Source organism: Orcinus orca, chromosome 11 (genome assembly GCF_937001465.1).
Source record: "Orcinus orca chromosome 11, mOrcOrc1.1, whole genome shotgun sequence".
Classification (NCBI taxonomy): domain Eukaryota; kingdom Metazoa; phylum Chordata; class Mammalia; order Artiodactyla; family Delphinidae; genus Orcinus; species Orcinus orca.
This window is the reverse complement of record NC_064569.1, coordinates 10,709,727-10,733,229: the sequence shown is the minus strand read 5'-3', so window position 1 is coordinate 10,733,229 and position 23,503 is coordinate 10,709,727. Positions and strand designations below refer to the sequence as shown.

Genomic DNA, 23,503 nt, shown 5'->3' with positions numbered 1-23,503 from the left:
TGCACCAAAGCTTGATGGGCCTCCCAGGGGACTGTAGTTTTATGGACAGAGCTTCTGAATATGGCTGCCACTTGAAGCTAGGTTTTCTGATTACATACTTGAGGATGACATTTTTAGAGAAAAACAGAATTGCCGTGGCATCTCTTAATCTTGTAGTTTAATCCTTTACTGAGAATTTATACATGGAAGTTTTGAGGTTTTGATTTAATTAATATTCAAAATTGACAAAGCACAGCCAGATTCAAAGGTAGTTGGATATTTTCAGGTCTTATGGAAATTAAGTTAATATGACCATTTGACCTGGTTGATCCTCCATACGTGAGATACAATTTCCATTCCTCCCATGTGTTCCGTGGACCATTTGGTCTTATTAAATGTAATCATCCCACTTTTACTCACTGAGGTCCAAAATGAGGCAAGTTCCTCGCCTTTAGATACTCAAATCAGGCTAATATCTATTTTTTATTCTATATAACCTTATATTTGTGTCATAGTTTCTATCATTTTTCTACCCCCTATTTCATGTGATCATCACAACCTGATAAGCTGGAGGTAAAAAATGGTGTTTCCATTTTAAAGAGGAAAAAGTCAGGTTCAAGGCCAAGGTCACATGTCTAAAAGTGACCACACTCCCGATTATTTTTTCACACTTTTCATTACCAATGAGTGGATTGGTCTTTTCTGCTATTCAAAGGGCATCCTTGCTCAAGGCGAGTATATATTTGCAAGCTCCTCACTAATAGCTAAAGGTTGGCACGTCTCAGGGAATTACGCAGAAAAACACAATGTGAATGTTCACTCTGTACACTGCTGAAGGATACGAATGATTAAAGGATACTTCGGAGAAGAGTATTTTGTGTATCATCATAACATTTTAGTGCTATTTTTGATAAGTACAATATATGAGAAATATCAACATAGAATAAAATGAACATGTCGAACTGAAAGAGGGTGAACATCCCAGAGAGAGAGAAATGTATAAGGAAAATCAAAAGGCTCGGGAGCAGGGACAATTAGAGAAATTAACTACAGAGCAGTTACCTGTGAACATGGTTTATTTTCTCGGAGTTTGAATTTCTCAACTTACCCACTTAATTCAGTGCTGTCCCCGTTCAAAGAAGTCATCTCGAGAGGCTGTATACTTATTCCTTGCGTGCTGCTTATGACTTACATGATTTTTGGAACTCCTCTTTTATAATTGCCTTCTGAAATGGAGACTTTCTTTGAAATATTCTTAATGGCATTTTAGATAAAGTCAGAATTATTCAGAGGCTTGTCTGGTGAAAAGGAGGGTGCTTAAACCAGATAATTTATTTCCCTCCCTCCTTCTCTCCCTCTTTCCCTCTCTCCCTCCCTCCCTTCCTACTTATTTCTCTCTCTCTTTCCATTTCCTTCCTTCCCTCCCTCCCTCCCTCCCTTCCTTCCTTCCTTCCTTCTCTGTCTCCCCCTCCTCTCTTGCATTCTTCCAAAAAAGAGACAGGACTAATTTTTTTTACATGTTTTGTACACCTTCTCTGCAGACTTCCAGAAATTACTCTAAGCCGCACCATATTGTTGTCGTAAGAACATATTTTTCAAGTTGGTTATGTTGGGTGCTTAAATTCTGGTCTGTTAGTTTAAAATATTGTGTCTTGTGCTTTTGTAATTACACTCCCCGAAGTGAATCATATGGGACTTCGGTTGCATTGTTGAAGTTGTTGTTAACTGCAGGAGACCCGAGTACCACCCTCTCAGCAGTGACGGGCTGGAGCGGGCGGCACCGAGCTGAGAGGAGGAATGGCACAGGTGATGGCGAAGACGCCAGGTGGAGCCTTGAGTGGAATCAGGGATGCTACACTTTTACCGACTGCAAGTGTCCAGAGAGTGTGGCCAAGGGGATAGAGAGAGGGAGCTGAAGCCGTAGCATAGGAGGACCACATGAAGGAACCAGGGATATTAAAGCTACTGTGGTATACGAGAACCAGGGTGGGGTGCTAGAGAGGACATGGGATCGAGAATGGCGCTTAAAATGTTATTTCTGCTCCCAATTAGCCAGAGAACATTGGACACATAATTTGACCTCTCTGTGCTTCAGTTCCCTGATCTATCAAGTTAAAATTATAGAACTAATTGAGCTTATGGTTTCTTCAAAGACTAAAATTTATTTTGTAAGGGCTACACGATAAATATCTTCAAATACTTGAAGGGCTCCCACGTGGAAGAAGCATTAGACTAAGACTGTATAATATCTGAGGCGGAGACAGGGATCTAGGGGTGGTAGGGGAGCAGATTTCAGCTTTAGGTAAAGAAGAACTGCCCAGCAGTGAGATGGCTGCCTTGAGGGTAGGGTGTACAGTGATAAGCTCCCCATCCATGGAAGTATTCAAGAAGAGCTGAGAGGGCTGCTTTTGTGATGTAGAAGGGAAGCATAAACTATAAGAAGTAAGTGGCTAATGGATTGTGAAGGTCTCTTCCGATTTGGAGATTCTAGGAATCTCTACTCTTTTGAGGTCTGTATTCTTGACTGCATTTGCCCCGGAATGACAGGTTGAAAAATCCCAGGCGGCTCTAGAAGTGAGAAGTGGTCCATGAGGATTTGGTTCACAATGCCTAGTCATCTCTAGAAGTGCCTGAAGGACATGGCATCCTAGCAACCTTGTTGCTTAACCTAATGTTATCTGGAAGCATCAAAGAAGAGGCTCACAGTTCCGTTGAATGAAAAGACTTAAAAGAGGAGCCTTTAAGCTACCTCCTGCACGTTCTTCTTCTGCCCTTCAGATGTAGTAGGACACCGTTGTTGGTCAAAGGTTTGAAGCCCTTTAGAATGCTCAGGACAATCACAAGATTCCCCTTTTGCTTCTTAGCAGAGACACATCTCACAGCAGCATCAGGTGCGAGGCTCCAGAGTAGCATGTCACGTGAACACAGAGCGAATCATTATTGATTCCTTGAGCCATGATGGTAAAGGGACCTAAATTACCATCAGCACAGTCGCACTAATGCCGTTGGAATGAGCACGCCGGTGGGAATTCCCGGTGAGGGAACTTCATCAGGTCAGAGCAGCCAGCAGGGGGATGGGCTGAGCGGGGGGTACATGTGTTGGAGAGGGAGACAACTCCATTGGTCTGACTCTAATTATTAGAGTTTCTGCTAGTTTAAGTGCCTGAACCTAGAACACTCTGTGAAATGTCTCTCCCTCCTCCCCCATCACCACGTCCCGCCCCTGCTATTTTCTGTTCACTCTACAAAGTGCAATAGTCCTGGTTTCCAGATACATCTCGTGGAACCAGATCCCTGACTGCTGGACTTATCTTGCAACCCTTAGAAGTATGAGCTGGGCAGGCACATCGCAAGAGTTCAAAAGCATAGGCATATCTCTGGGAGGCGGAAAGACCCTAAACTCCAGGCTCTCTGAGCAGGAAGTTGTGTCGGCCCATGCTCACTGTGTCTTGTCTCTACCACCTCTGCCCTTTAATCCAGCTCCTTGTTTGAATACTAATCGTTAACACTTAATGAGAGTTTACTCTGCACCAGGCCCCGTGGTGAGCTATCTAATTTAAGCCTTACAAACCTAATAGAGCAGGTTCTTTATTACCCCATTTTTGGCAGATCATGAAAAAACTGATGTTCAAAAGGCTAAATAAGTTGCTCAGTCATAGCTGCAGACTAAAGTCAAACCCACTGCCCTTGTTTTAAATTTCTCTTTTCTTATTATTCCTATTATGTGAAGGCTTGGATGACGGTACTGGATCATCAGATGGGAGCCCGAGGGGTACAAGCTTTATGTGGTATTTGTACCGCTATCTACGTGTCTGCCTCCAGCCCATTCTCTCCGTCTTCCTAACCATCTTGTTCTAGCGTACCTTCTTCGTACTTTCAACCTTCTCTGTATTTTATCTTTCCAGGTATCTGATCAATGTGACTTTTGAAGGGAGAAATCTGTCCTTCAGTGAAGACGGCTACCAGATGCACCCGAAACTGGTGATCATACTTCTGAACAAGGAGAGGAAGTGGGAGAGGGTAGGACATGTCTTTGGCAATTCTCATACTAAGTAGAGGGGGTGGGGATCGGAAGGTCTGCAACACATTGGAGGAAAATGGCGCCTTGGTTTTGCTCTCTGAGCTGGAGAGCAAGAGATCAATGCTTTAAGAACACAGGGAAGGCCATTTCTCAAACTTGCATCTTCATTTTCTTGCTACTTTGGTCAATCGAGAGATGATTGTCCCTATGTATTTCTGTTTCATTGGTAGTGGTGCTGTCTGCAGCATGACTTCGTTTTAATGGAAGAGTGTGCATGCACCATATAACACGATTAGGTGGAGAAACCGAATCATGGTGTAATTCAGAAGTCGTGTCCTACACGGTATACTGGGGAGGCCTGTGAAGCCTGATTTATGAGCACACAACTCTGGATTTCCTGTGACTGGAGGCTTGCCATGCAAGGCTCTTCTCAGGATCTCTCCCACTGCCAGCTGACCACAGTGTCTGAAATTCTACCATTAGGCGTTAATTTACGTGGGCGCCAGACTGCCTAGGTTCAATCCCCGGCTCCTCTACTCACTAAACTGTCTGTTTAGGACCTTGGGCAAATCTCTTAACTTCTCTGTGCCTCCACTTCCTCATCTGAAAAATGGGGTTAATAATAATAGTACCAATAACACAGGGTTGTTATAAGGATTAAATACATTAATATATGTAAAGGACTTAGAAGGGTGCCTGGCACATTGTAAGCACTTACTAGGTATTGGCTTTTATTATTATACCTGATTCCTAGTTAAATGCAAACGTTCCTGAGAGTGATGTCATCACTGGTGTTCCCGAGAATGTTCGGCAGGGCACTTGTGCCTTTAGATGCTTTGCTGAGAAATGGTTTCCAGATAAATAAGACCGAGAGATGCTGTCTACTCTGTCTCACTCTGGGAGATTCTCAGAACATATTAGCAGTTGAATGTTCAGAGGTGTCTTTTACTGAGGGATAGTTGACATACATCGTCATACTAGTTTTAAGTATACGGTATAATGGTTCAATATTTGTATATATTATGAAATGATCACCACAGAGAGTCTAGTTAACATCCGTCACCATACATAGTTCCAAAATTTTTTTTTTGTTGTGACGAGAACTTTTAAAATCTACTCTCTTAGCAGCTTTCAATGTGCAACACAGGATTATTAACCACAGTCAGCATGCTGTACATTACACTCCCATGACTTATTTATTTCACACCTGGAACTTCGTACCCTTTGACGAACCACCAGTCTGTTCTCTGTATCTGTGAACTAGGTTTTTTTCTTTTTCTTTTGTTTTCGAGTCCACTTATAAGTGAGATCATGCAGTGTTTGTCTTTCTCTGTCTGACTTACTTCACTTAGAATAACACCCTCAAGGTCCATCCACGTTGTTGCCAATAGAGGTGTCTTACAGCAAAGAAACATCTTTAATTTTATTTAATCTGGCATTTCCCCAAATGATTTATCACGAGAACCCTTTACCCATGAAATCATATTCTGTGAATCACGTTGGGAAGCATTGATTTACAGACTCTGCAGACGCTGTGGGCCAGTTGGCTGAGAACAGACTTCAGGATGTCAGCATGGCTCTGACTAGGATGGAAACCAGGTGATGCAGTTCCAAAGAGAGTAGCCAGGAGAAGAAGCCAGAGATAAACTTCGTGAAATTCACCATCTTGTCACAGAGAGCCGTGGACAGGTGGTTATGAGAATGCTCACCTGTGAAACCAGGCATGTGTGTCTCAGGTGGTGGGACCCAGGGCCTTATCTTTCAAACTGAAGACCTCGATCTGTCATGTGTTCCTCATATCAGGGCTTGGCTGTAAGGCTGCCATTATGCCCGGGGCTCTTGATTGAAGCTGCCGCCCCTCCCCTGAGTTGTCATTTGTCCCCAAATGGCTATTCCCTGGGCTTCCACTCCTTACCCCAGTCAAGCTGCTTTTCACTGCTGCTGTGGAGACATAATCATTCAAGGAGAGTCTGGGCCGGCATGTACAACAGGCGCTTCTGTATATCTCCAGAAGAGGAGTTATTAAAAAACGGAGGCTTCATGCGTGGATCAGAAGACATCCAGCTAGGGTGGCTTTTATTCAGTAGACCATGATTACTGTCTCAAGTAAGGGGCCCTGTCACGACCATCCTGTCTTAAAGAGACACCACTTCCCATCATTTGTGCTGCCTTCTCTTCCTTAGGCTGGAATCTGACTCCTGGGACCCCCAGCCCTTTCCAAAACTAGACCCTCCTTCCTGGGGGTTGGATCCCACGCCTCCTTAACAGATCTACCTCTACTCTAACTCTTGAATTTATTCCTTATTTCTATATGATCTGGGAACCATGTGGATAATTTTTTAAATGGGCCTCCTTCTCCCTGACGCCCACGTTGAACCATTCAGATCAGCCCTGGACATGGCTTCTAGAAAGAGTTTCCCACCCCACAATTCTAGTTCTTTCTCTGCCCAAAACCTGCTCAGAGCTTCTGCAGTTTGTGGATTGGGCCCAAACTCTATCTGTTCTTGCATTCAACGCTCTGGTCTCTTTTCCAACACCCGTCTTCTCTTCCTCACCCTTTCCCATCTCACCTTCAAGCTACACTGGACTCCTCTCTGTTCTGAGAATGTGCCCTTGTATGTCTTGTTCTCCGTACAGAGTGTCGTGATGTTTTCTTTTCCTGGAATGAATAGTCCAGTTATACAAATCATAATCATCCTTTGAGGTCCAATTAAAATGTTGCAGTCTCCATCCCTGATCTTTGACCAAGATATAATTTTTTGCTCCCTTATCCCCTGTAGCCTTGGTCTGTACCTCTGTTGTAGTACTCGTCACATCTGCCTGTGTTAGAGTTGCATGTATGATGCTTCCAGAGGACAGAGGCTGTGTCTTCATACTGTCGTGTCCTCATGGCAACCTGGAGGATCGTGTTGCATAGCTCAATAAATATATGTAGAATGAGTGAGAACCATTACATAATACAAGAGTCTAAAATCCATCATGAGGAATCAAGTTTATGCTATTGCCCTTGATACAAGAGCTCGTTTTTTTGGGCGAGGGGAGAGAAAATCTTTATGTAGATTGAGTTTTCATAGATCGTACTTTAAGTGTGCTAAGGGAGCTTGTTATTTAAAGCAATTCTGTGGGTAATCTTTTGATAAAGTCTTTTGGGGGATTGGGATCCTAGAATAGAACCTCTTCATACTGACTTGGTTACATCAGGGAGCATTGCTGAAGAGAGAGGTTCAGTATTCCTTAGGTTCATGAGCCCTACAGCTCCCAGACTTGGAAGCCCTTGCGGGCAGGGTGGGGATGCCAGGCACAGGTCTAGGGCATGTCTGGGTTGTGGTAAGATCGAACCGTGGGAAGTTGTACCTTTTCTTCCACTGTCACCCTGGCCCCCAGAACCCTTCTGCATGCTTAGGACTCCTAATAGCATTCCAGAAGGTCCCCAGTGGTCCAGGGAAGATTTAGACTTCAGAGAGGCAGGCCCTCGGGGTGAGGATTCTACAGTGAAGAGATGGTCACTGGGGAGATAAGGAGAGAATGAGTCTGAATTTGAGGAAGAGGCGTGGGCTAAGAGCTGGGGCCTTTGGCCTCTAGTGCTGCCCCTAACTGGCTGTGTGATCTGCTCTTTTCACCTTTCTGGATCTTTCTGCCCTCATGTCTAGAACCATGGTGTGAGATGGGTCCTTTCCAGCTCTACCTTCTGAGGTTACGTATTCACGCTGTAGATAAATCGGGGCATGGCATGGAAGCTGGTGAGGGCTGGAGCATACAAAAGGAGCCCGACTTCGTATTTAAGGACAGTAGCTCCCAGGACATGTTTGTCATTCTTGTCATTGGGGTAAATGTCATCTCTTCAGAAGGCCTTCCCTGATGACCCAAGCTGAGGTAGCCACCCAGTCAGGTTCATTTTCATTTGCTTCAAGATACTTATTGTCTGACGTTGTGCTCATTTGTCTGCTTGTTTGTGTTGTTTATCACCTGTTTTCCCACACCAGGTCGATGCTGTGTGGGTGCAAGGGCCTAGTTCACCTCAATAATTCTAACACTTCAGAAGAGTGCTTGGCTCAGAGGGACCACTCAAAAGATAATTGTTAAATAAATGAAGAATCTGTACGCTCAGGAGGGTTAGAGCAATGACTGGTGGTGACCGTTCGCTTCTACCTGAGACTCTCCCGTGTAGACTGAGTGGTTTACTGAAAAGCACATAAGAGCAGGTACATCTCCCTGCGGACTGAGCACCCCGAGGACCAGCAAGGGCCTCAGGGCGCCTTTGGGAGGGCTCATCTCCAGGCAGGCACGCCCGAACAGTGTTCGACAGGAAGCCTCGGCAGGAGGAAGATTTACTGTGTGAATCGTGTGATAGGATTTCACAGTATTCCTTCGGGTTTTTACAAAGTCGTCTCAAAGCTACTGTCTTATCAATTTGGTTCCTTCCAAAAGACTTCAAGTGATGGCAGGATAGTCTGTGGGACTGAGCCTGGTTTTAGAAATCGGAGAGAGCCGAGTTCAGTTTCCCACATCGCCATTTATCAGCTGTGTGTACAGAGCGACTGGTATTACCGGGGTCTGTTTCCCTCTTGTAAAATGGGGCTTTACGTAAGGCTGTCATACAGATTAAAGGGGATTTTTTAGTAACCAACTCTAAAGGAGATATTATAGTAAAACCAGTTAATAGTGGCTGGAACATAGCCAGTATTCAACAAATACCAATTGGTAGTCCCCACCCTCCTCGAGTAATTTTTTAAGGTAATATCTGCACATGGTAAAAAGTCAAATGATACAAAAGAATATCCAGTAAAAAGAATGTCCTCTGATCACCTATGATCCCTGGTTCCCCAGGTCCCTCCTCAGAGCGATCATAGTTCGCAATGTCTTACGTATTTGCTCTGAAAATACTCCCAAGCGTATACAAATTTTCTACGTTTACTCGACCTCTTTTTTTTAACGAATAGTACATGCTTTTGTGAACCTTTAGTGGGACCGTATGTTAGTAGCCTCTGAGGAGGCATGGAGGCTGGGGGCTAGAACAGCAAAGAGATCTCTGGATCAGAATTATATTCACAGAAAGCCAAGGACATATCTCTGGTATGTAGAAATGTGAAGAACATTTAAAGCGGAACACACAGACACAGACGTAGAGAATGGACTTGTGGACACAGGAGTGGAAGGGGAGGGTGGGACGAATTGAGAGAGTAGCATTGACACATATACGCTACCATGTGTAAAATAGACAGCTAGTGGGAACCTGCTGTATAGCGCAAGGAGCTCAGCTCGGTGCTCTGTGATGACCTAGAGGGGTGGGACGGGGGCGGGGGCGTTGGGAGGGAGGCTCAAGAGGGAGGGGATATACCTACACAGATAGCTGATTCTCTTTGTTGTACAGCAGAAACTAAGACAACATTGTAAAGCAATTATACTCCAATAAAAAAAAAAGTCCAAAAAAATAAAGAGGAACACACACACACAGCATGGTGAGTTGGAAAGGGTAGGGGATGGTGAAAACCATTTGTTTGCAGAGTGGCTTCATTTGTGAGTCTCTCTAAGAGGGGGACAGCTGCATCAGCTTGCATTAGAAATAGTCTGGCACGGAGAAGCGGCTCCTGTCTCTATCAGAGCCTCTCATGATTTGCTTCATCGCCACTGCTCCCTGCTTCCATTTAATCGTTCCTAAAATGGGGATAGTAAAAATGAAATGCAGTGGGGTGTGTTCTGAGTAATGACTTCAAGAAATGATGATGATGCATTTTTCAGGTTGTAAGAGGTAAACAGACCTTAAAGGGACTGTCTGGGTCGGAATTGCAGGACGATACATATGGTGTGCCTCTCCGCTCGTCTTTCCCCCAAACTCGCCAGAGGTGTATTTTAGAAACGCACTCCCTCTTCCCTGCCTCCACCTACCAGAAAATACCCGTCCCTGTGTAGATTAAAACATTCTTTGTTTGTTTGGGTCATTGTTTGGGCTCCCCAAGCCCCAGTTATCACCTCAGGCTGGCAATCCTGAGAGATTACAGCCATATCCACCAGTGGAAGAAGGGTTCAAGGTGAAAGTGGTCGGTAGGAAGTGCTGAGTCCATAGTCGTATTTATGAATTAACGTATGGATCAGTGAGAGAGAGGAAGGTAACCAAACTGTTAGAGAGAAGACTCCCAAGAGCCGCCTCAGAAGCAACGACATTATAGAACAGAAGGTCCCACCAGCATCTGGAGCCTGCGATGAACGAAACAGGTTAAGGGATGCTTCCGGTAGCCCCGTATCCAGGAGGCAGCACTGAGTCCAGGCTGCGGCTGCGCCGTGACACCGATGCCTGAGGACTAGAGTGACCTGCTCCAGAGCGATCAAGTGGGTGATGATAGGACGGAGGTTGATCGCTCCTGTGGCAGATTCTGCTTGAAAGCCATTGACCCGTGACATAAAACAGCCCGTCCATCCCTTCAGAGAGCGTGCGCACGCACACACACTCTCTCTCATCACGGACGAACTGACGGTCTGCTCACGAGCACAGGAACCACATCTGGCTGGTTTCCCGCTAGATGTCTGTGCCCAGCACAGTGCAAGACAGTGCTAAGCAGGCCAGGAAATACTTGGTGTTGCCTGAACACACCTGCCCCTACTGAATTCCACCTCCCGCCCCGGGGGAAGAGGCCACGGGCTATCCACGTGCTCTCTCCAGACTTTCAGAGGGCGTCCGAGGAGTGAAACAGAAGCTCCTCCCCGTGTTGGTGTGTTTTTTCTGCATCTCCCGATACCACCACTTGACAACATGCTCCTTTTGCTGACTTTGAACTGCATACTAATATGCATCCTTGGATTAAGGCGTTAAGAAACAGGGTCCACGGAGAAGGGCTCTGGGAACTGCGGTCACGGAGGGGAAGAAGAAGAGGCAACAAGGTGATGACTTACGCTCTTTAAATATATGAAGAATTATTGGACCAAGTGTTGAGATCAGCTGTTCACTTTCTCCTCCGAGACAGAACCAGAGTAAGTGGGCTTAAGATCAAGCAGAGAGGATTTATATCAGCTATAAGGAGAATTTCTTTCTAGAGAGAAGTGTTGAGTACCAGAACTGTTAACCCCACCAGGGGCTGACTTTGGAAGAACTAAAAATTGGGTATATCTTCATGGCTCTGTAACGTGCAGTCCTGCCCAAACAACAATGCGTGAACTATAGGCTTTGAGAGTTCTTCTTCCCTTCCCCTCCCACCCTTCCCTCCTTCCTGCACATAACGATTGAGGACCTACTATGAGCCTAGTGTTGCCCCCACCAAACTAGTATTATTGTTTTCCTAGTTGCTGGGGAAAGAAGTATTGCAAGGAGAAGGGCGCTTATTGTGACACGTAAAATTTCTATAACATAAGGTGATTTTAAATCTGACTATTTGATATGGTCTGATAGTTGGGTGGCTCTTTCATCTTGCTTGGTATATATGACAGTGGTTTATAGACAAGGCCTCTGGATGACATGCTTTTGGTTGTCTTTCCAAGTTGTGATTATCACAGACTTTCACATCCAAGTGTTCCCTTCTTTGGTTCCCTCAGCTCCAAGAGCCGTGGCCCATGCTCTTTGCCTACACCCTTTTCCAGGGTCCTGGAAAGAGACCACTGGGGGCCAGCCCATGGTGGGGAGGTGTGCCCTTAACCCCCAAGGTCTCCACACCCACTCCTGGTAGACTCAGTGCACAATGTCAAGCTGCTACCCCCATGTACGTTTATAAAATAATTCGAAGAGCAGAGCAGGTTGTACTGGGGGAAAGGACTTCAGAAATGTCATTTCAGAAAGGCCGGTTGTCTTCGTGTGCTGTCGTCAGCCACTGAATGAAGCGGATAAAAGAACAAGATAACCTTGGTTGACTTTGCTTTTGAAATCTATACCTGCTGATGGGGGAGAAAAGCGGGATGGAGCTTGGAGACAGAAGTGCTGGCTTAATCTTGACTTAAGGAAACACTGTATAGAGGAAAGGATCCCCAAAGCCATAAGATAGCTTTCATCCACCTTGTTTAAATTTTATTGAGGATTTTATTTCATGACAGTTGTCTTTGGTTGGCTCCTGAGTCCTCTGAACTTTCTAATTCTAGGCTATAATGTTTTTCCAGTAGTGGTATTGAAGATGAAATAGTGGTGTAGAGGTTACAAGACTCTTATGTTAATATACAGGTTAAAACCAACATTTATGATTTTCTTATTATAAAGGTAATTGGTGCTTATTAAAGATACTTGGGGGGACAAAATAAAATTTACCCATTTACATACCTACAAAGAATTAGTGTTTACATTTCTTCTGTTTCTTACGGATGCTTTTTTCTCTGCCTGTGTGTGTATATGTGTATGTTTCAACACAATACAGTGTGATACAATAGAACTGGAAATGCAGTGTATGAACAGTTTGCAGTCTTCTTCTTTCTCTCACTATGATACTGTGACCATTTTCTTATTTTATTAATGTTATCCAAAAGCATGAAACTTAATGGCTGTCTCATATTCCATCGTAAAGATGTATCATACTTCTTTAAACTGATCCCCCATGATTAGGCATTCATATGTGTATTCCGTAGAGACTGGTACTCATATGAGAATAATTTCAGAGTTTTTGATAATCCAGCTTTGATGTGTAGGATTGATGTCCGAGGTGACAAGGTTTGGTCACCTTTTTTTGTTGTTGTTTTATGTCTCTAAACATTCAAAATGATATCCTTTAATTCAAGAAGCTTGGGTTATATTCATTCAGTAATAAGGAGAAGACGCACATGCAGTGGGTGTGAAAGGCTCTCCTTTGTGATTCCTGGCCTGCTGGGGATCCCAGACGGTTTTTCTCTTTCTGACCTTCTGATCCTCTAACTTTGCTGATGAGAATATTTCTTACCTTCGACAGTTATAGCACACAGAGGATGGGGGTGTTCATGTGGTCTGTGTCTGCAGTTCTCAACATCCTGGACCATTTTCTTGAGAGTTGGAAGCTTGTAAAATTCAGGCCCGTGTTCCTAAGGAGGTAGTAGGGCTCATGCTTGGTGTGACATCGTTTCTAGTGCTGTTTCCATTCTTTGTGCCCCAAGTGACCCAGGAAGAAGGGAGAGTGATCCCCTTCTTTCACCAGTGGGGCAGCACCTGGCTGGCTGACTCACATACCCACAGGCTGATGTGCCTCAGGACTGTCCGGGCCATCATGGCAGGGACTGCTCTTTTCATACCTTGGTGTATTTTCCACCAAACAAGCTACTTCGTGCATACATTAATAGCGTATACACTTGCCCTGAAGTCTGAGGTGTGACCTTAAAGCTATAATATCTGAATGTTCTTCATCTACAAGCATGCCTCTGTTGACCTATCACCAGGAGATCTTCTGCTTTGAGTTCTTCCTACAGCGATGACAGATTTGTACAAGTCCACGCACAGCCTCTCTCTCCACAATACCTACTTATGAGAGCTGGCCGGGACCAGGGTAAAGTGATTCGTGTGCATAGGGAGGGAAGCGCCGACCTCGGTATGTTAACTCTGCTGATCGGCCCCCAGTACAAAGAGTTGAAAGGAAGCGTTGGCCAATTAAGAAAATAAACTGCCTTTAAGAATGAAAGCTATTAATTAAAAAAACATGAATACAAGCATTCCACCGCAGCCGTAGCACTCAAGATTATTTGGTGTGATTTTATTATTTTCTCTATCAGAATGATTTCTGTCCATAATTTGGTGAACATTTCAGTTCATTTTGAGAGAGAGACAAGCTCTTGCACTTTCTCCCTCTCTGTGATGATGTGACCCAGGTATTCTCTGCTGCCCATAAAGGCTGCCCATTGCCAGTTCTGCAGGCAGTCCAGGTCTTAGCTCCATCAGCTACGTGTTCTGAAGGTTTAAACTTAAAACAGATCTGTGCCAGGGGAATGAGGAGAATGAAAGTGTGGTCTTGAGGAGACAAATAAAAGAGGGGAAGAGCACAAGTAGACGTCCGGGAGAGAGTGATAGACCCCAAGGGAAAGAGGACCATTCTCCACAGCTGTATTTTCAAAGTGCACAGTATTCCCCGTTTACACCAAACTCTGTAGATATCCTTTCACGTTTTTCTACTCTAAAGGTTTGGTGTATGGTGTCTTCTGAGATCGTCAATTTTGGCTATTCTCATAATAACGCCTACCATCTTTTTCACTCATCCCATAAGGAGGGGAGCTTTCTGGCGTAGGAATAGAATATTACCTCTTGGGTAGAACTTCTGGTGGTTGTTTAAGCCACCTCAGCATTCTCTTTATAGAACAGTGAAAAAACATCTGTTCTCCCTAAAGGGTCTGAGAAAGATATACAATTTCTAAAACACTCTATCCTGAGATCAAGGGATCTTAGGAAGATTTGGCACTAGCACATCTGACATTTATTGGGCCCTTTATTAAGAATGTGGTTTATGAAGAGTTTTAGCATATATGACCTAATTTTGATTCCTATTAAAACTTACTTCCTATTGCACAGGTAAGTATACTGAGGCTCAGGGAAGTTGTATGATTTGCCAAAGTCATACACTTAAGGAGTGGCAGAGCTGAGTGTAGATATTTACGTCTGGCTCCATTTAAGTCCAATATATGTTTTGCCTTGATACACAGAGTATAACGGTATAACTAGACTAATGGCATCAAAGTGTAGCACTACCAATGGGGATAGTTTTGTAGACCAGAGGACAGACCACACCACAGAAATATGTGAGCACCACCACATGAGAGTTTTTAAACAAAGTGTTCAGAAATGGTCCTGTACCAGGTAGGTGGGGGGAGTTGGCTTAAACTGGGACTGGCTGTTTCAGTGTAATATTTTCCTGAGAAGATTATAAAATGAAAAAGTAAGGGAAGGAGGAATGGCGAGAGGCAAGAAAGATAGGAACAACAGCAGAAAAGCTTTTCTGCATCCCTACATCCTTATACCTTTTCACTACCTATTCTTAAACACACATTCACACACACACATCCCTAAAAATACATACATGCATACATTGCCGCTTTTTTTCAGCTAGAACAAGAACGTATCTCCTCAAACTGTGAGGACAGAACACGTTTCTCCCAATAGCAAAGGCCACAGCTACCTACAGAAATAGTTGTCTAGGTCCTGATTACATAGACGGGATGGATTTCCTAGCAAATAGTTTGCTTCTGCGTTAAAAGCTCTCCTAACATGCAGCCACCATGGCAGTGACACTGCAGCCATGCAGCCCCATTGATCAGACACCTGCAGGAGGTGCAGAGAAATGTCGAAACACCAAGAGGAATTTAAAATAGCTGACCTACAAAACAGACTTCAAATCTTACCAAGAGAGTGACATGAAATTTTAACTTTGTTTTACATAAAACACAATCAATTAAATATTTTATGAGCTCAACTAGCTAAGAGAGAGGAGTTTGGGCATTTCATATCAAACTAGCTGAAGGTTCATTGAGATGAATACATACAAATATATAAAAGAGAAAGCAGAAGCGAAATCCAATAGCTAAGACCACTGATCTTCTGTGATTCCTCATTGTCACTTCAGTGTTTCCCCAGGTGTGATTGTGGGTTTCACTGTGGTACGTGATTTAAGAGGGATGAGTACTTTTTATTTAAATAATCTGTTTATCTTTATAGTTATCTTCTATCTTTGACAAGTGACACTTGTCTTACATTTACAGTCATGATATGAAATTTTTTAATAAATATATTTTTTAAAAGAAGGTTGTTTCATATGTAATTAAAAATAGGGTAGGTGGCGCACAGATGTGGCAAAAATCGGTACAGTGGAACTCAAATGACTGAAATTTGAGAAGTGCTTCCAGAGGGCAAAGTGAGTTCCAGACCCCGGTTCCCAAATCACAGTAGTCAAGACTGACCTACCTTCCCATCCTGTTTCCTCTTCTGCTCTCTGCGTTTAGTCTACACACCAGCATAATTGCAACAACCCTATGCTTTCCCCTTAACCTTGGACTCTTGAACTTACCCTTTGCGGCATAGTTTAAAAGCCAAGGGGCATCATATCTTCCTCACCTTTGCCTAACACAGTGATTCATCCAAAGCAGTGTAAATAGATGTTGCTTCAACTTTCTTTGTTTCCCTTTCCTTATCTATACAACGGAAAGAATGATAGCACCTACCTCAAACTGTGGCTATACGGATCAAATAAGCTATAATTCATTTAAAATTCTTAGCACAGTATCTGGCGTGTAGCAGGTGCTGTGCAAATGTTCACTGTTCTTTATTTGAACATGTTTTTTTCTTCCAGTTTTATTGAGGTATAATTGACAGCACTGTATGAGTTTAAGGTGATCTGACTTACATACATCATGAAATGATTACCACAGTAAGTTTAGTGAACATCCATCATCTTGTATAGATATAGACATTTAAAAATATCTTTCTGGTAATGAGAACTCGTAGGATTGACTCTCTTAACAATTTTCATATATATCATACAGCAGTGTTAATTATATTTATCATGTTGTACATCACATCCCTAATACTTATTTATCTTATACCTAGAAGTTTATACCTTTTGACCACTTTCATCCAATTCCACCTCCCGCCATCCCCTGCCTTTGGTAGCCAGGAATCTGATCTCTTTTTCTATGTTTGTTTGTTTGTTTTTGAAGTATAATTGAACATATTTTAAACCCATCTTAACTGAAATTGGGTTCTAGAAAACAAGAAAGTGAAGAAAAATGAACCGCATACACAAGTACACAACAAGGTTGGACCTTGGCCTTAGTCACTGAAAGGAAGGAACTAGGAAACAGCACATAGAATCCTTGACGTGCCCGATGATAAACTGGCAAAGGACCCACTTTCCTCCTTTATTCTTACACAATTGTTTGCACAGGGATTTTTAAAAATTGAGTCTTATTAATAATAAAAGAATGGTAAAGTCCCCAACACAGCACAGCAGTCCATGCTGGGCTCATTGCCCCCAAATCAGGGAATTAAAAACATGTTCAGCTTAGATTTAGGACATTGTGGGTTCTCAGTAACCATTACATAACAACCAAACCACATTAGGCGATAGTGACTGTTCGTGAAACCTCATGGTGTGTCCTTGTGCCATTTGATCTCCTTGGCCTTTGTTTCACTGTAACAAACCGCCGCCAGTCTCCCCTTTATGGCTTCCTTATTGTGCAGCGGGTAGATTGGCCCACAAGCGTTAAAGGAGTTCCTCCCACAAGGGAAGGTGGTTTATGTCAAAAGACACGTCCTAGTCAGGGTTGACTACAAAGGGGATGATGGTGAAGTGGGGAGTGAAATAGAAAATGCAGCTGACACGTAGCATTTTATTATTTTTTAATTTAATTTAATTTTATTTATTTATTTTTTTGCGGTACGCGGGCCTCTCACTGCTGTGGCCTCTCCCGTCGCGGAGCACAGGCTCCGGACGCGCAGGCTCAGCGGCCATGGCTCACGGGCCCAGCCGCTCCGCGGCATGTGGGATCCTCCCGGACCGGGGCACGAACCTGTGTCCCCTGCATCGGCAGGCGGACTCTCAACCACTGTGCCACCAGGGAATGCCCGACACATAGCATTTTATAGTTTACACCAGTGATTCTCAAAGTGTGGTCCCTGGACCAGCAACATCAGCATCACCTGGGAACTTATTTGGAATGCATATTCTCAGGTCCTGCTGCCAAAGCTTCAGGGATGAGGCCCAGAAATCTGAGTTTTGACCTATAAAACACAGAGATAGTTGACCACAGGCATTTCCCTTTCACAAGGAGAAAAGACGTTATCTGTTTAATGGATATTTAAGACTGCCACTTTGTCACCGTTTTCTGTTCTCATTTTATTTTCCAGCCTTTTACTTTGAAATCAATCTGAATCTTTATCCCTCCACAAAGTTGAGGATAGAGCCAGAAGCCCAGCAAGAAAGAGTGAAGGCCTGTATCACTCACTCCAGGAGACTGTGAATTATCTATGGTCTTCAGTCACTGCTACAGAAACTCCAGGATATTAGGCTGATTGGCTGGGTTTGTTCATTCAGGAAATATCTCCTGAGCCCCTACTGAGTACCAGAGACTATTCTAAGTGTTGGGGAAACAGTATTGAATAAGACCAACCAATGCCCCCACCCTCAAGGAATTTTTGTCTTCGTGAGAAGGTCAGACAACAAACACATCAACAAATAAGTAAATATCATCACTTCAAGTGGCGTCTAGTGCCATTAAGGTGGTAAGATAGGGTATGGGGGCTCTCAACCACAGGATGCCAGCCCCCCAAGGGGCTTTTAGGAATACCAGCCCCCAGCGGGGCTTGTTTACAATTTCTTATTTTAAATAAGATGACAGTTACATTTCTAAGGAGCATGTCCAACAGCTGTTAGAAATTTAACTGGCAACTTAAAGTAAAAACCTTTCAAATGATGCCCATAGGTCCTCTGCTTAAACTTGGCACAGATACTGTGTTGAGACTACAGACCCACTTCCAAGCAGCAGGGCAAATGTGGGTAGTATTTGATCTTCCATTTTTCCCATTACTACTAGGTTTTAGAGAATATGGACATGATTTTTATAATTTGACACATTGGACTGTGAACATTTCACCATTTATGCTTGATTTTTTCCGAAAAACCGAAAAGCATTAACCCTCTTTGTTTAATTAGAACTGCATTTAGTAAGTCACATACCCTCATCTACTGTTCCAAGTGACCATGACATTCTTTTGCAGCTGTTGTGGAAATTATTTCACTTCCTGAGTTGTCTCCGTTTGACCCTGTGGTCACGATGTGACACTACACGAGGACCTGGTGAGGATGTTCAGGAAAGTTCATAAAACTCACAGAACACAGGCAGCTTTGGGGTCATAGGCACGTTCTAGGTGGCCCAAGAGTGGTGTATTTAAGATTAAATTGGCTTTAGCACTTACAAATTTAGAGATTATCTTAAAACTCCAGATTTGTGGATTCCTAAAAAAATCTGAAGAGTGGCCACCTTGGGCTCACACTCTGCTGGGGCTGAGGGGTAGAGCCTCCTTTGGGTGGAATACACGCTCTCAATTCAATACACACCCTCCAGGTGTCCCATCCCTTTTATTAATGATCTACCTAGTTCTTACAGCCATTGGAGTTTGCAACTCCTAGAACAGGAATGAGTTCAGAAAAGATTCAGTCCCTGCTTAAAAACAAAAATGTATACCTTGGAAATGGGTACATTCAGGATTAAGGAATCAGGTAAAAATGGAGCAGACACAGCCTTTTGATTGCCTGTTGCAGTTCACCTTGTAGTCCCTAGGGGGCAGATGAGAATTTTGAGCGCTGTCTAGTTTCATCTTGAGTAATAAACTTCTCTTTTATGTAATGATAGTTGTTATTTATGTCTGATCCAAAAGTATAGTAGCTGTTCACTAAGAAAAAGTTAATAGACAAGAGCATAAAGAAAAAAATAAAATTCACCTCAAATTCTCCCTCCCAGGGATAATTTCTATGTACATTTTGGTTTCTATCATTCCAATCTTTTTTCCTCTATGCTCTTCTAGATTATAAATGTGTTTTATTAATGTAAGTGCATATTTTTATAAAATTGGGATAGTAGTGTACATTCCCATTTTTGTAACCTACACTTGCCTTTAACAACGTGTTGTGAATGGTATGCCCTAAATACGTATCATTAAAATATTAAAAATATAAATATGATAGAAAATATATCATTCAATATTTATCAAGCCATTAATTGATCTATTATCTATTTGTATTCATCTAGTTATCACATAATTTTTAGTGCTCTATATTATTTCATTATTTAGAAACCGTGTATGTAGACGTATGTGTTACAAAATCCCTCCCCCACCATGCGGTTCCCCCCGACACACAAGGTGCAAGATCTTGGCCACGGCTCACTGATCTGAGCAAGCTGACAGCAGGGGGGCTGCGCTTGTTGGCGTTCGCCCCCTGCATCACTCACTTCCGGGCACCTGCTGGAGGGGGGACACCAACAGGTGTTCCCAAGAACGCCAGGCCCCCTGCCCATGGTGGCTCTTTCCATATCGCTGAACGTGAACTCTGCTCCTTCTCTAAGCAGGCGCAGCCCTCCTGGGACTGACGCTGTATTGCAAATCTGTCTCTTGGTGCTCTTTCCTAAATGCCTTTTTAAACATGCTCAATAATAGATGAGCACCTGTGCCGTTCTTCTCGGAGAGCTCAAGCGGCTTTTAGAACATGAAAAAGCTATTTGGCCCTTTAGAGCTGAGTCTTGGAACACCCCCAATTCCCCAGGACACTGTTTAATAACCACTCACTCCAGGACAGCAAATGGTTTGCCTGGTGGGTTTTGTTGCTCCATTTCCTTCCCGAGTTACTTCTTCAATCCCGGCCTCAACTTTCACTGAATCTTTGAAGCCAGTCTGCTGGCGTGGAAGTTCCCGAGCTCTTTCCTTGTTTTCTTTCTCTGCTCTGGCTCCTTGCTGCTGCCTGCCTCAAGCAGGATATCCAGACTCGGTTGCCATTAAATCCCCAGAAATAGGCAAGTCCACGCCCCTTGGCCTATCGAGTCTTGGCTCTGACATCCATCTGCTGGATGACCTTGGACAAGTTACTTAAGATCCCTGGGCTTCAAGTTTCCGTATCTATAAAGCAAGAGGGTTGCACTAAATCCCCCAGATCTTCTAGTTCAGACAGTCTGTGGTTTCAAGTACGCCTTTGGATTTTTCCCAGTGTTCTGTCTGTGGCATATTTTTAGTGACATCTATTTATTCGTTAATTAGTTAGAAGAATTGCTTATTTTTAGAACTTCATTTCCTAGATGGGGTGGCTCTGTCATTGGCCCCACGGGCTTTGTTAACAGCTAACTTCTGGGATGGGGGCTGGAAAGGGAGGTTGAATTTTTCCACTGCCCTGCTTCTCCGGCCTTTCTAGTCATTCACGAAATAACAGTGGAGGGCAGGCTTCCTCGGGGCCTGGCTTCTGAGCACACAGGGAAAAGCCTTGACTGCCTTATGCAGTTTGACTATTTGTGTCTCTTTCATGGAAGAGACATGGGTGGCTGGAGTCAAGCAGTGTCGCCTACACATCAACGTCACGGTTGCACACACGCAGACCACCAGGGCTCCCCACCGCACTGGAAGCCAGCCTCTTCTTATTTTTTATTCTGTGTTTCTGGATATTGTCTTGTAACTGATCACTTACCTCTTTCTCTGTGATCCCGTCCTTCAAAATTAGAAATAATTTATAGGTGTTTTTTTTTCCTTTTTATATTTTGCAGTCACTATTGTATTCTGGGACTATATTGTATGTTTCTGCTCCGGTTTACCATTCATTCAACGAATTTTTAATTAGTGCCTGCAGTGTGCTGGATTCTGTTCTCCAAGAAAGGAGTGTGAGGGAAAATGGACGGACAGGTGGAGAGAGCAAGAGAGAACTGAGATAAGGGTCGGCACTACAAGAGAAGCGAGAAAGGGCGGAAATTTCTCAAAAGGGGTAAAGAATGGTGTAGACACCACCCAGGGCAGAAAGCAGGGGAAGTGAAGGGAAGAAATCAGAAGATTTGGGGAGTCAAAACCCTAGTTTGTGCCAATTCTTCTAAAGAGACAGGAGCCCTAGCTGACAGGTAACAGTGTTAGTAATAGCTGTCACTTCTGTATTATAGGCCTGGCACTGTTCTAAGCAGATTACTTTATATTAACTCATGTTAACCCTCACAACGTCCCTATGGAGCATTATTCAAGACAAAACCACAAATGAAAAAATCATGCGGCCCAGAGAGGTTTAGTGGCTTTCTGAAGGTCACACAGCTAGGAGGTGGAAGAGCCAGGATTTGGACCGTGCAGACTCCGGAGACAATACTGACTACCACACACCACTGAAGGCAGCACAGGAAGGATCTGATCCCACTCATGTTCCATGGGGGTGGGGGACAGGGGGGCAGGGTGGATTAATGCTCTAGCTTCTAAGTGTCCTGATGGCTGTTTCCTTCCCCATCAATTCTTGTAGCTCTGAAATTCAAGCCTCATGCTCCACGTTTGCCAACGGTGCCCAGCACATTCGCTTAGGCCTCAGGCATTGAGTATAATCATCGCTGGTTGGGCTGTGCAGCTCTATTCTGGACCGAGTCAGGTTCTGTTCTTAGGAGAACAAGCCTGAGAAAAGAGGAGACGTTTGGCCCACGGGTTTGCTGGTACAGAGAAGGAGAGATGCGAATTGGGTGGGTTTTGAATACCGTGGATATCTTGTGCCTGGTGGTTTCATGTAACTGACACCACACTCATTTCTAGCCTCTCCACGTTTCTCAAAGAGTGTGCTCCAACTGAGCACATAAAACCACTGACCCAACTTAGGGGAGTTACTTGTTTATTTTTTTGACTCATAGGGAGAAGGCTATGGGAGCCTGACATTCCTAATTCCATTTCCTCAGTCAAAATGTTGTTCCTACCATCTCTGGCAGTTAGAAGCCTCTGTTTCTCTTATTTGCAGACCTTGAAGGAAGTAGCCAGAACCTGGGCCAGAATGTCATCCTCAACCTAAAAACTGTTCTTAAGCCTCGGACTGGGCTTTACAGAACTGGATGCAAACCTAGCCTTACTTCATTGTAATTGCCATGGTGATGAGTGGACAGGGATGCCAGGACCTTAGTTATCGGGACAGTTCCAGCCCAGAAAAGCAAAACACACCAGCAGGATGGGCAAAACCGGACTCCCGAGCCTTCAGCAGTTTCAGCTACAAAGGAGAACACAGCCAGCACTTGTTATCCACAGGAACACAGCGAAAATGAAAATGAACTGTCAGAAGCAGAACCAGTTGACTCCCTGGCAGCAAGTCGTTTAGGGGAGCCAGTGGCTAAGCTGCCCTGCCCATCTTCTTGTGGACACCACCCTGCAAGGCTGTTATCTGAAAGTTTAAGCAGAGACCCTCAGATGTAAAGTATTAGCAACAGATTTCTTAAAAGATGTCCTTTATGTCAAGATTCTCTCTTTGGCCTTTCACATACAAACAAGCAAATGGGATTAGTTAACCAGCACTGAAGCCTTTCATTCTTCAGTTTCCTACTTATTTCTCACCATTCACACATTTTCAAATATTTTCCTACAGCTTCTTTGCAAAGAAACCAAGGAAGCCTTTCTTTCCCTTGCTGCCTCCACCTCCTTCTTTCCGTCTAGCCCAGCAGTGAGCTTCTCATTACACCTCTTATCATGATAATCCCAGAAATAACATCTCCCTTTTCTCTCACGCCTTTTATCCGCAGGTTCCCGTGGAGCCACTCAAGCAGTGAGGACTGTTGAGCAGCGTGGCCACCAGGGCAGCGTTCCTCTGCTTCTGGGTCCCAGAGGGAAAGAGCTGGAGACACAGGGGCAGCCCCTTTGGGTTTTGAGAGTCAGGGGGTGGGGAGTGCAGGAAGGAGGTCGCAGAGTTACGCAACTCTTTTCTTGGTGATTCTTGACGAAAGCAGATACTTAGTCCTGAGTCTGGCACAACAAATAGGAATTCTAGGGTAAAGGAACTGTAGACCTACTGCATTAAGGGGACAGATGGACAACGCATGTGACCAGTTAGTGATTCTAGACAAAACTCGCCTACTGGATGGAGACGTACTTATTAGAAACAGTGGAAT

At 44.0% G+C, this 23,503-nt stretch overlaps 1 protein-coding gene across 1 annotated transcript in view; it reads left to right on the top strand.

Moving 5' to 3' along the window:
- The window catches only part of GRIN2B (glutamate ionotropic receptor NMDA type subunit 2B), a 189,200-nt gene that overhangs the window by 66,225 nt on the left and 99,472 nt on the right, over positions 1–23,503 (top strand). Inside the window, exon 3 of the mRNA XM_049694425.1 lies at positions 3,885–3,999. Within this exon, the coding sequence (XP_049550382.1) occupies positions 3,885–3,999 (115 nt within the window). The remainder of the gene's footprint in view (positions 1–3,884; positions 4,000–23,503) is intronic.